The sequence below is a fragment of the Pristiophorus japonicus genome, chromosome 2 (genome assembly GCF_044704955.1).
Source record: "Pristiophorus japonicus isolate sPriJap1 chromosome 2, sPriJap1.hap1, whole genome shotgun sequence".
In the NCBI taxonomy this organism is placed as follows: Eukaryota; Metazoa; Chordata; class Chondrichthyes; family Pristiophoridae; genus Pristiophorus; species Pristiophorus japonicus.
Genome location: NC_091978.1, coordinates 130,509,276 through 130,522,184, shown reverse-complemented (window position 1 = coordinate 130,522,184; position 12,909 = coordinate 130,509,276). Strand labels below are relative to the sequence as shown.

At 45.3% G+C, this 12,909-nt stretch overlaps 1 protein-coding gene across 3 annotated transcripts in view; it reads left to right on the top strand.

Annotated features, from left to right (window-relative positions):
• LOC139232264 (trifunctional nucleotide phosphoesterase protein YfkN-like) overlaps positions 1-12,909 on the top strand; it is a 118,471-nt gene that overhangs the window by 69,096 nt on the left and 36,466 nt on the right. For all 3 annotated transcript variants that reach the window (XM_070862562.1, XM_070862563.1, XM_070862564.1), the window contains one exon: positions 4,653-4,818. In XM_070862562.1, coding sequence (XP_070718663.1) covers positions 4,653-4,818 — 166 coding nt within the window. The remainder of the gene's footprint in view (positions 1-4,652; positions 4,819-12,909) is intronic.

The following is a 12,909-nucleotide window of genomic DNA, read 5'->3' as shown; positions in this document are numbered from 1 at the left end:
GCCGAAACAGTGTTTTATAAAGGTTCATCATAACTTCTTGCTTTTGTGCTCTATGCCTCTATTTATGAAGCCAAGGATCCCATGTGCTTTTTTAACCGCTTTCTCAACTTGCCCTGCCACCTTCAATGATTTGTGCACATATACCCCCAGGTCTCTCTGTTCATGCACTTCCTTTAGAATTGTACTCTTTAGTTTATATTGCTTCTCCTCATTCTTCCTACCAAAATGTATCATTTTGTACTTTTCTGCATTAAATTTCATCTGCCATGTGTCCGACCATTCCACCAGCCTGCCTATGTCTTCTTGAAGTCTATCACTATCTTTCTCACTGTTAACTATACTTTCAAGTTTTGTGTCATCTGTACATTTTGAAATTGTGTCCTGCACACCCAAGTCTAAGTCATTAATATATATTAAGAAAAGCAGTGGTTCTAGTACCGACCCCTGAGGAACACCACTGTATACCTTCCTCTGGTCGGATCAACAACTGTTTACCACTACTCTCTGTTTCCTGTCACTTAGCCAATTTCGTGTCCATGCTGCCACTGCCCCTTTTATTCCATGGGCTTTAACTTTGCTGGCAAGCCTATTATGTGACACTTTATCAAATGCCTTTTGGAATTCTATGTGCACCACATCAACCGCATTGCCCTCATCAACCCTCTCTGTTACCTCAGCAAAAAACACAATCAAGTTAGTTTAACACAATTTGCCTTTAACAAATCCGTGCTAGCTTTCCTTTATTGATCCATACTTGTCCAAGTGACAATTTTTTTCCCGGATTATCATTTCTAAAAGCTTCCCCTCTACTGAGGTTAAACTGACTGGCCTATAGTTGCTGGGTTTATTCTTGTACCCTTTTTTGAACAAGGGTGTACCATTTGCAATTCTCTGGTCCTCTGGCACCACCCCCGTATCGAAGGAGGATTGAAAGACTATGGCCAGTACCTCTGCAATTTCCACCTTTACTTCCCTCATCATCCTAGAATGCACCCCATCCAGCCCTGGTGACTTATCTACTTTAACAAAAGCCAGTCTTTCTAGTATGTCCTCTTGATCAATTTTTATCCTATCCAATATCTCAACTACTTCCTCTTTCATTATCACTATGGTAGTTTTTATCCCTGCTACTTAGCATAGGTAAAGCCACTCTAGGAGGTTATAGAGCAGTTTTATCTGTGCTGATTGCATGGGTAGGGATTGCTATCATTTCAACTTTTAAATTGAAGCAAAGGCACCATAACATTTTATGGTTTTCCAGTCTCTACACTAGTCTGAATTAGCAATGTACTTTATAAAAATGTACATCTGATATAACAGCAAAATCCAATTCATTATTTTATATTGGATTAATTATATCATACACTAACAGGATTAGTTTAAAATTATTCTGCCTGAATGGTTACATAGCCTGCTGGCACTCATTGGGCTGGAAATTCATCAATCTTTCGCTGCACTTTTCGGCAGTATTTCATCGTTTTGGGCGAAAAACAGTGCGGTGGGAAATTCATTCAAGTCTTTCACTGGTGGTTTTGAAATATCACTAGGGAGCGGACCGCTGGCGTTCAAGACTGGAAAAAATGCTTTCGCCCAAGTTTGATCACAGCGGTGACCCATAGATAGGGTCAAAAAAACGCCGAGGAAAATTGTTGGTGCAGCCCTTGGAAATGGCGGTAGGTATGAAAACCTAAGGAAGACACAAGTAACCTTCCGGAAATACTAGAGGAACGAGGGTCTAGCGAGAAGGAGGAATTAAAGGAAATCCTTATTAGTCAGCAAATTGTGTTAGAGAAATTGATGGGATTGAAAGCCGATAAATCCCCAGGACCTGATAGTCTGCATCCCAGAGTACTTAAGGAAGTGGCTCTAGAAATAGTGGATGCCTTGGTGGTCATTTTCCAACATTCTATAGACTCTGGATCAGTTCCTATGGACTAGAGGGTAACTAATGTAACCCCACTTTTTAAAAAAAAAAGAAGGGAGAGAGAAAACAGGGAATTATAGGCTGGTCAGCCCGACATCGGTGGTGGGGAAAATGTTGGAATCAGTTATTATAGATGTAATAGCAGCGCATTTGGAAAGCAGTGAAAGGATTGGTCCAAGTCAGCATGGATTTATGAAAGGGAAATCATGCTTGACAAATCTTCTAGAATTTTTTGACGATATAAGTAGTAGAGTGGACAAGGGTGAGCCAGTGGATGTGGTGTATTTAGACTTTCAAAAGGCTTTTGACAAGGTCCCACATAAGAGATTAGTGTGCAAAATTAAAGCACATGGTATTGGGGTTAATGTACTGATATGGATAGAACATAAGAACATAAGAATTAGGAACAAGAGTAGGCCATTTAGCCCCTCGAGCCTGCTCCGCCATTCAACAAGATCATGGCTGATCTGGCCGTGGACTCAGCTCCACTTAACCGCCCGCTCCCCATAACCCTTAATTCCCTTATTGGTTAAAAATCTATCTATCTGTGACTTGAATACATTCAATGAGCTAGCCTCAACTGCTTCCTTGGGCAGAGAATTCCACGGATAGAGAACTGGTTGGCAGACAGGAAGCAGAGAGTAGGAATAAACGGGTCCTTTTCAGAATGGCAGACAGTGATTAGTGGGGTACGACAAGGTTCAGTGCTGGGACCTCAGTTATTTACAATATACATTAATGATTTAGACGAAGGAATTGAATGTAATATCTCCAAGTTTGCAGATGACTAAGCTGGGTGGCAGTGTGAGCTGTAAGGAGGATGCTAAGAGGCTGCAGGGTGACTTGGACAGGTTAGGTGAGTGGGCAAATACATGACAGATGTGGTATAATGTGGATAAATGTGAGGTTATCCATTTTGGTGGTAAAAACAGGAGGGCTGATTATCTGAATGGTGATAGATTGGTAAAGGGGGAGGTGCAACAAAACCTGGGTGTCATGGTACATCAGTCATTGAAGGTTGGCATACAGATGCAGCAGGCGGTGAAAAAGGCAAATGGTATGTTGGCCTTCATAGCGAGAGGATTTGAGTATAGGAGCAGGGAGGTCTTACTACAGTTGTACAGGGCCTTGGTAAGGCCACACCTTGAATATTGTGTACAGTTTTGGTCTCCTAATCTGAGGAAGGACATTCTTGCTATTGAGGGAGTGCAGCGAAGGTTCACCAGACTGATTCCCCGGGATAACAGGACTGACATATGAAGAAAGACTGGATCGACTAGGCTTGTATTCACTGGAATTTAGAAGAATGAGAGGGGATCTCATAGAAACCTATAAAATTCTGATGGGATTGGACAGGTTAGATGCAGGAAGAATGTTCCCAATGTTGGGGAAGTCCAGAACCAGGAGTCACAGTCTAAGGATAAGGGGTAAGCCATTTAGGACCGAGATGAGGAGAAACCTCTTCACTCAGAGTTGTGGGCATGTGGAATTCTCTACCACAGAAAGTTGTTGGGGCCAGTTCATTAGATATATTCAAAAGGGAATTAGATATGGCCCTTATGGCTAAAGGGATCAAGGGGTATGGAGAGAAAGCAGGGAAGGAGTACTGAGGTGATGATCAGCCATGATCGTATTGAATGGTAGTGCAGGCTCGAAGGGCAGAATGGCCTACTCCTGCACCTATTTTCTATGTTTCTAAAAAGGTAAGTTAAATGTTATTTTTAAATTCTTTTGCATTGATTGACTAGAAAAGAGTTTTGTGAATGTTTTGCCATTTTTTTTAAATTGTTTTTTGGAAAAATATTTTGTGTTTTTCCCCCCTCGTGCAACATGGATTTTTTCACGCCGGGCGGATTTTTTCGCAATTTTTCATAAATTTCCCGTCTCTAAATCATAGCGAAGTTGTAGTGTTTTTTTGGGCGCAAACCGGCAGTAGCGGTTTTTCGTGAATTTCCAGCCCTTTGTCTGTGCTCAAATATGAAAAATTGGCATTTAGTGAGGTACTGGAGGTTTACAGATACCTGTGGAAACATGTTATTGCCTTCAGGAGAGGAGAGAGAAAGGGGAAGGAATTAGAAAATAAATCTTAACCTGCGGGGTGGCTACAGAGTCTATTATCGACAGAGTATACATTTGACACGTGTTAATTTTGAATGGTTTATTCCTAGTAATCTATTGAGGAGGAGGAGGAGGCTTTCCAAACCCTGGTAGTTTGGTGGGGTGGGAGTAGTGACCTTACGAATCGTACAGATCCATTGCAAAATTAGAATATTAGTGGTTCTTGTTCTAGCATATTAGCATAGATGAAACCCCATTTCCATTACCCTCTGAAATATTTTCAGCTATGCTAAATAACATGCAAGAACTGTCGCCATGTTGACATGCTAATTGCAAAATCAAAGTTTGGCCTTGTTTAACCTAGATTTTAGATTCTCTCAAGCCAAATCTGAACTCAAACTCTGAATTGATCTGAGTGATCACCCAATTGCAAAGGTATTTTGGGCTCCAGCCCTGCTCCTGTATTTTAATGTTTAAATGAGGTGTTGTGAAAGGGTTTTTGTCACCATTTTCTGAAAATACTATTACGATATGACTGACCTACTCTTGGTTTTATATACATCAGTGAAAATAAATGAGGCTAAGAAAAAAAATGAAGTAACTATAGAAACACCCTGAACTCAACATTTGATAATCTGTAATGAATCTACAAAATAATCATATTTTCTAGGTACTTTGCGCTCAGATCGCTTACATCCACCAGGTGATTTCACCATGCATGATCTTTTGTTGGTTCTGCCTATTGTGGACCCGCTCTTGGTTGTTCAAGTGACAGCAGAGCAGCTTTTAGAGGCTTTAGAAAATGGAGTCAGCATGTATCCAGAACTTGATGGAAGGTAACTATTTCTGGGACATTTTTTATCTTGGGGTAGCTTAGTGGATTTGATGTAAAGACTTTACTAAATGAAAATGAAGCCGAACATTTATTTATGCAGATATAAAACTCGAATGAAAAGTGATTTATATTGCATAACAGCAATTTTACTAACCTATGCTTCTGACAGAGAGCCTCGCCTGCTGGAAATATGTATCTGGAAACCATAGGCATGCTGCCCAAAATTTCTATCCTTTGGAAAATTGTGGGGAGTACACCCACGATTTCCTGACTTATGCTCCTGATAGATGGGAGCACGAATTGTAAACTTGACCCCGGTATATATATTTCAGAAGCGCAGGTTGCAAAACTCATAAAGCCATAATGCATATTTTTCAGTAGATGCTTAGAACATTAAATAATTACTTTAAAGAAACATTCTGATGACAAAAGTTGAGTTTGTATCATAATATTGTTTGTATTACTTAAAATACTGAATTTGAAAATACCCAAGGTTTTCTTTCCCTTTATATCTATGAGGTTAACTTTAATCATCCCCAGCCAAAATTGACTGCATGACTTACCGCCAGTGCCGTGTCTGTGTGTCTGTATGCCTGTATTCCATTTTAACCTGCTCTTCTGAGCAGGTGACAAAAGCTCCCTGAAACTGGTGAGGTCCTTCTATAATATGCAGATTGGGATTCAATGACCACGATTATAACTCTACCCTGAATCGGGATGCCGCTGTGGCTGTCCCCTCAGGTAAAGTCAAGTGAGAAGATTGGGAGCAGAGGAGGCTATTCAAGGTCAGTTTTTTTTCTCATTATTGTGGAGCCAGGAGGTGTGGAGTACTGCTTTGTGCCCCACAAGGAATATTGGACTTCCCTTTCCTATTCTCCCCCCACCAGCCCTCAAAACACCAGTCCATAATTTACCTGAATGCAGGCAGGCAGCCAATTTCTGAAGGCCAGCAGCTGTTTCCTGCCCACTTGCACGGCACAATTCGAACAAGAGCAAGGAAGTTCTCCTGTTGCCCTGGCCAATATGTATCCCTCAAACAACACCTAAAACAAATTACCTGATCATTATCACATTGCTGTGTGCAATTTGGCTGCCATGTTTTCTACATTACAACATTGACTACACTTCAAAAGTACTTAATTGGCTGAAAAATGCTTTGATACGTCCTGAAGTCGTGAAAGGTGCTGTATAAATGCAAATTCTTTCTTTCCTGCCTAAAATTGCAATGGCCTCATTCTGCCACAGCTGGCAGGAATCTAACTGAAAATGTGGTTTCATGCCTGAAAGCCACTGGCAGTTTAAATCCTCCTTTTATCTATTCATAATTATTTAAATAAACATTTTTTTAAATATCCGTCTCTAACCAAAATGTTACCTTTTTTTTTTTAAAAGCCGGGGGCTGGAAATTCCTTGCTGGCCATTTTGTGGCGTTATTCCTGGTTGGGCAGCAAGTGTAGCGCCCTTTAAAAGTTTGCACCTCTGACTGGGAAATTTGTTTGAAATACAGCAAGAGGGAAAGGGGATGCTAAGTCAGGCGTTCCACACCTGTGCTCAGGCGCTGCAAACGAAAAAATGCGAAGCAAAATGCGCATGCTCCAAGGCCCCCGATAGATCCCGAATCTTAAAGGCACTATAAGTATGCGCATGCACAGTTCCAACTGTACACTTTGAGCAGAGTGGGAAAATGGAGTAGCAGGAAGGTCGCCATCATGCGCGCCGCTTCTCTGCCACAGCCGCTGAGGCATTGATGAAGGCCGTTGCAAGGAGGTGGCATGTGTTGCAGCTTCCTGGAGGAAGGAGGCCCGTCCAACGAGTTTATTAAAGGCTTTGGAGGGAGGTGGCACAGGACGTCTCGGGTAGAGGTGTCGCGAGCTGCGACACAATGTTGCAAGAAGTTTAATGACCACAGGGGGTCATTAGGGTGAGTACTCTTTATATTAATGCACCAATGCCATGATTTCAAACTCACTGTCACACAATATAAAGTCTTTGCCCCTTCTCGGTGTTCCAGGCCATGGTGTTGGTCAAGCCACCAGCCATGCCCCGCGCATACAAGCGTCGCGCATCTTCTTGTTCTCTACTCAGTTTCATCCCTCCTCGCACTACCTTTTCACTCTTGATATGCTTTTGCAAAATGTCACCCAGAATCGCAATCCTAGGTAGCTCTCCCCTCATCCCATCCTTCCCACATGCTCGGTGCGCAGCCGCGCAAATTATTATGGACATCGTTACACTTCCAGACAGTAGGAGCAACTCTACTATGGAAGGCACATGTGCCACATGATGAGCTGCACACTCACTCGCACCTTTTTCTTATTGCAGGTGAAATTGGCACATAATCATCGGGAGCAGCAGGGTACTGGAGGTGGCGAGCCTGATCTCCAGGACCTCACTCAGGTCGAAGAGCGAGTGTCCGCCCTCCTGGGCACACCAGTTGACACGGTGGCAGGCGGCGAGGCAGAGTCCCTATGAAAAGTGACTGTATGTGAATGGCGTTTGCGATTTGAGTTCCGTGACTCCTGATATCAATTGGCCTCCCCTCTTCACATATAAATGTCCAATGCCGCCTTCCTCGTATCACCCTGCCCCACCGCTGCTGCTAACCACACCTCTGTTGCTTTGTGCTTGCAGATCAACCAGAGGCACGGTAGCCTGTCCCTGATGCTTCTACATCGGCTGACGAGGGAGGGGACGACAGTTTGATCACTGAGCGGGACACTCCATCAGTCCTACCGAGTGGAGATACCACATCGCTGGAGTAGCTTGTTCGTGAGGTTTGAGGAATCTGAGGCTCCTGGCCCCAGTGGCGTACAGCAAGGCAGAGCACGAGGGGAAGCTTGGAGGCCAGTTCCCCGGAGGGGGAATCAACCCAGGATTCCCGCTGAGGGACAGTCAGACATGGACCTGGACTTGGAGGCTATGTCCAGGAAGTCCATACAAATGCTCCGCGAGCTCATGGGTGCATTGGAGAAGGTCCCGCAGAGCATGGATGCACTTACTCTTGAGTGTTGGAGAGGCTGCCTCAAGCATTGTCTGTGCCTCTCAGGAGTCCAACGAGTGCATCCTTAGAGATGGGCCCAACGAGCGATAGTGGAGCCCAGAGGGGATTGTGTGCGTCATGGTTGATGTGGCATCACAGGCCCAAACCCTGCAAGGACTTTGTCACGTGATGCTGTCAGTAATTGCTGGTATGAACTTCGCAGTCTGCTGCGTTTCAGGCTCCGTGTGCTCTGAGTCAGTCCCAGTGACTACTGCCATCGTCTCTGTGTTCACCACAGTCCAACGGGGAACTGATGGTGCTGAAGCAGGCCAGCAATGTGTGCTTACACATCTTGCTCCGTATGCTGACGCTCCGCCCCGGGTGAGTGGCAGTGGGCCGCTGGAAATGGAAGGTGTCGTTCCTCAAGATGACAACATTCCGGCTCCCACCACTGCCACTCCACCTTTGCACCTAAGCCATCCCAGAGTGCTGCTACTGATGCTGAGATCGTGGTGTCCGCAGCCAGACCTTTCAGGCCCAGAGCTGGTCCAGGGCATCCTGCTAGGCCGTTTTATTGTCTTTGCCACACACACTGTAGACACTGAGGCAACATTGAGGAGTACTAGGCATGGGAGGGGGGGTGAAGGTAAGGGGTGGCAAATGTGACCGGAAGACTGAGTGAAGATTTTGCGTACCATGGAAAGATGTCTTCAACGTGTAAATAATGGCTCTAAATATGTTTTTGCATTGTTTGACGCAATCTATTTGTGTGTGTGTGCCTAATATGCCATATGGATGCTGCTGTGGGATGACTAATGGAAGGGGCCTTTGTCCATACATTGTTTCATTGTGTTTGATGCTATTTCAATGCGACATTGTGTTTTGTTTTGGTACTTGCTGGCGAGGGCATTGGTTGTGGTGTTTGAGGCAACTATGTTGGTGTCGTCAGTAAAATTTAACTTTGACTGTTTTGCATTGCCGTCTTGTGTCTGATTGTGGACTTTAACGGAGATGTGCTTTACAGTGGCACATTGCAAGGTCAGTATTAGCTGCATCCCTCAGCTTCCTCCATTCAAGAGACCCAATGCATTATGAGCCACTGACATGTGGCCACCGGCCATGCTGCGTCCACCGTGGATGTTGGTGTGGCTGGCCATTTAGCTCCTCGCCAGGCTCCTGTTCCTTGTTCAGCGTGAGGAGGTGCGTGGAGAGGCGTGAGTTCCTGAGGTCGGCGAGAGGCCTATAAAGGCCCAACGCGGCGGCAGTCGTGAGCAGCGTGAGGAGCTGCGTGGAGAGGCGTGAGTTCCGGGGTCGGCGAGAGGCCTATGAAGGCCCAACGCGGCGGCAGTCGGGAGCAGCGTGAGGAGGTGCGTGGAGAGGCGTGGCTTGTGCAGCTACAGGGAGAAGGAAAAAAAGAAGTAGAAAGAAACAGAAAGGTGACGTCACAGCCAAGGGGGTAAGTGATTGGCTGGTGATTGGTGAGTAGTTTTTCTTTTTTCTCTTCTGTAACAGTGAGTAAACTTTTGCATTGTTGTTGCTTATCTAAGGGTTAAGTCATGGCAGGACAGCTCGGTCACGTGTTATGCTCCTCCTGTACCATGTGGGAACTCGGGGACGACACCAGTGTTCCTGACGACTACGTGTGCGGGAAGTGTATCCGCCTCCAGCTCCTGACGGACCGCGTTGCGGAGTTGGAGCTGAGGGTCAATTCACTCTGGAGCATCCACAATGCTGAGAATGACGTGAGTAGCACGTGTAGCGAGTTGGTCGTACCGCAGGTCCACAGCCAGATAGGGAATGGAAGACCAGCAGGAAGAGCAGTGCAAGGAAGGTAGTGCAGGGGTCCCCTGTGGTCATCCCCCTGCAAAACAGATACACTGCTTTGGGTACTGTTGGGGGGGATGACTCATCAGGGGAGGGCAGCAGCAGCCAAGTTCATGGCACCGTGGCTGGCTCTGTTGCACAGGAGGGCAGGAAAAAGAGTGGGAGAGCGATAGTGATAGGGGATTCAATTGTAAGGGGAATAGATAGGCATTTCTGCCGCCGCAACCGAGACTCCAGGATGGTATGTTGCCTCCCTGGTGCAAGGGTCAAGGATGTCTCGGAGCAGGTGCAGGACATTCTAAAAAGGGAGGGAGAACAACCAGTTGTCGTGGTGCACATTGGTACCAACGACATAGGTAAAAAAAGGGATGAGGTCCTACGAAACGAATTTAAGGAGCTAAATGAAAAAGTAGGACCTCAAAAGTAGTAATCTCGGGATTGCTACCAGTGCCACGTGCTAGTCAGAGTAGGAATCGCAGGATAGCGCAGATGAATACGTAGCTAGAGCAGTGGTGCATCCAGGGAAGGATTCAAATTCCTGGGGCATTGGAACCGGTTCTGGGGGAGGTGGGAAACCGGACGGTCTGCACCTGGGCAGGACCGGAACCAATGTCCTAGGGGGAGTGTTTGCTAATGCTGTTGGGGAGGAGTTAAACTAACATGGCAGGGGGATGGGAACCAATGCAGGGAGACAGAGGGAAACAAAAAGGAGACAAAAGCAAAAGACAGAAAGGAGATGAGGAAAAGTGGAGGGCAGAGAAACCCAAGGCAAAGAACAAAAAGGGCCACTGTGCAGCAAAATTCTAAAAGGACAATGGGTGTTAAAAAAACAAGCCTGAAGGCTTTGTGTCTTAATGCAAGGAGTATCCGTAATAAGGTGGATGAATTAACTGTGCAAATAGATGTTAACAAATATGATGTGATTGGGATTACAGGGACGTGGCTCCAGGATGATCAGGGCTGGGAACTCAACATCCAGGGGTATTCAACATTCAGGAAGGATAGAATAAAAGGAAAAGGAGGTGGGGTAGCATTGCTGGTTAAGGAGGAGATTAATGCAATAGTTAGGAAGGATATTAGCTTGCATGATGTGGAATCTATATGGGTAGAGCTGCAGAACACCAAAGGGCAAAAAACATTAGTGGGAGTTGTGTACAGACCTCCAAACAGTAGTAGTGATGTTGGGAGGGCATCAAACAGGAAATTAGGGGTGCATGCAATAAAGGTGCAGCAGTTATAATGGGTGACTTTAATATGCACATAGATTGGGCTAACCAAACTGAAAGCAATACGGTGGAACAGGATTTCCTGGAGTGCATAAGGGATGGTTTTCTAGACCAATATGTCGAGGAACCAACTAGTGGGGAGACCATCTTAGACTGGGTGTTGTGTAATGAGAGAGGATTAATTAGCAATCTCGTTGTGCGAGGCCCCTTGGGGAAGAGTGACCATAATATGGTGGAATTCTGCATTAGGATGGAGAATGAAACAGTTAATTCAGAGACCATGGTCCAGAACTTAAAGAAGGGTAACTTTGAAGGTATGAGGCGTGAATTGGCTAGGATAGATTGGCGAATGATACTTAAGGGGTTGACTGTGGATGGGCAATGACAGACATTTGGAGACCGCATGGATGAACTACAACAATTGTACATTCCTGTCTGGCGTAAAAATAAAAAAGGGAAGGTGGCTCAACCGTGGCTATCAAGGGAAATCAGGGATAGTATTAAAGCCAAGGAAGTGGCATACAAATTGGCCAGAAATAGCAGCGAACCTGGGGACTGGGAGAAATTTAGAACTCAGCAGAAGAGGACAAAGGGTTTGATTCGGGCAGGAAAAATGGAGTACGAGAAGAAGCTTGCAGGGAACATTAAGACGGATTGCAAAAGTTTCTATAGATATGTAAAGAGAAAAAGGTTAGTAAAGACAAACGTAGGTCCCCTGCAGTCAGAATCAGGGGAAGTCATAACGGGGAACAAAGAAATGGCGGACCAATTGAACAAGTACTTTGGTTCGGTATTCACTAAGGAGGACACAAACAACCTTCCGGATATAAAAGGGGTCAGAGGGTCTAGTAAGGAGGAGAAACTGAGGGAAATCCTTATTAGTTGGGAAATTGTGTTGGGGAAATTGATGGGATTGAAGGCCGATAAATTCCCAGGGCCTGATGGACTGCATCCCAGAGTACTTAAGGAGGTGGCCTTGGAAATAGCGGATGCATTGACAGTCATTTTCCAACATTCCATTGACTCTGGATCAGTTCCTATGGAGTGGAGGGTAGCCAATGTAACCCCACTTTTTAAAAAAGGAGGGAGAGAGAAAACAGGGAATTATAGACCGGTCAGCCTGACATCGGTAGTGGGTAAAATGATGGAATCAATTATTAAGGATGTCATAGCAGCGCATTTGGAAAGAGGTAATATGATAGGTCCAAGTCAGCATGGATTTGTTAAAGGGAAATCATGCTTGACAAATTTTCTGGAATTTTTTGAGGATGTTTCCAGTAAAGTGGACAAGGGCGAACCAGTTGATGTGGTATATTTGGACTTTCAGAAGGCTTTCGACAAGGTCCCACACAAGAGATTAATGTGCAAAGTTAAAGCACATGGGATTGGGGGTAGTGTGCTGACATGGATTGAGAACTGGTTGTCAGACAGGAAGCAAAGAGTAGGAGTAAATGGGGACTTTTCAGAATGGCAGGCAGTGACTAGTGGGGTACCGCAAGGTTCTGTGCTGGGGCTCCAGCTGTTTACACTGTACATTAATGATTTAGACGAGTTGATTAAATGTAGTATCTCCAAATTTGCGGATGACACTAAGTTGGGTGGCAGTGTGAGCTGCAAGGAGGATGCTATGAGGCTGCAGAGCGACTTGGATAGGTTAGGTGAGTGGGCAAATGCATGGCAGATGAAGTATAATGTGGATAAATGTGAGGTTATCCACTTTGGTGGTAAAAACAGAGAGACAGACTATTATCTGAATGGTGACAGATTAGGAAAAGGGGAGGTGCAACGAGACCTGGGTGTCATGGTACATCAGTCATTGAAGGTTGGCATGCAGGTACAGCAGGCGGTTAAGAAAGCAAATGGCATGTTGGCCTTCATAGCGAGGGGATTTGAGTACACGGGCAGGGAGGTGTTGCTACAGTTGTGCAGGGCCTTGATGAGGCCACACCTGGAGTATTGTGTACAGTTTTGGTCTCCTAACCTGAGGAAGGACATTCTTGCTATTGAGGGAGTGCAGCGAAGGTTCACCAGACTGCTTCCCGGGATGGTGGGACTGACCTAT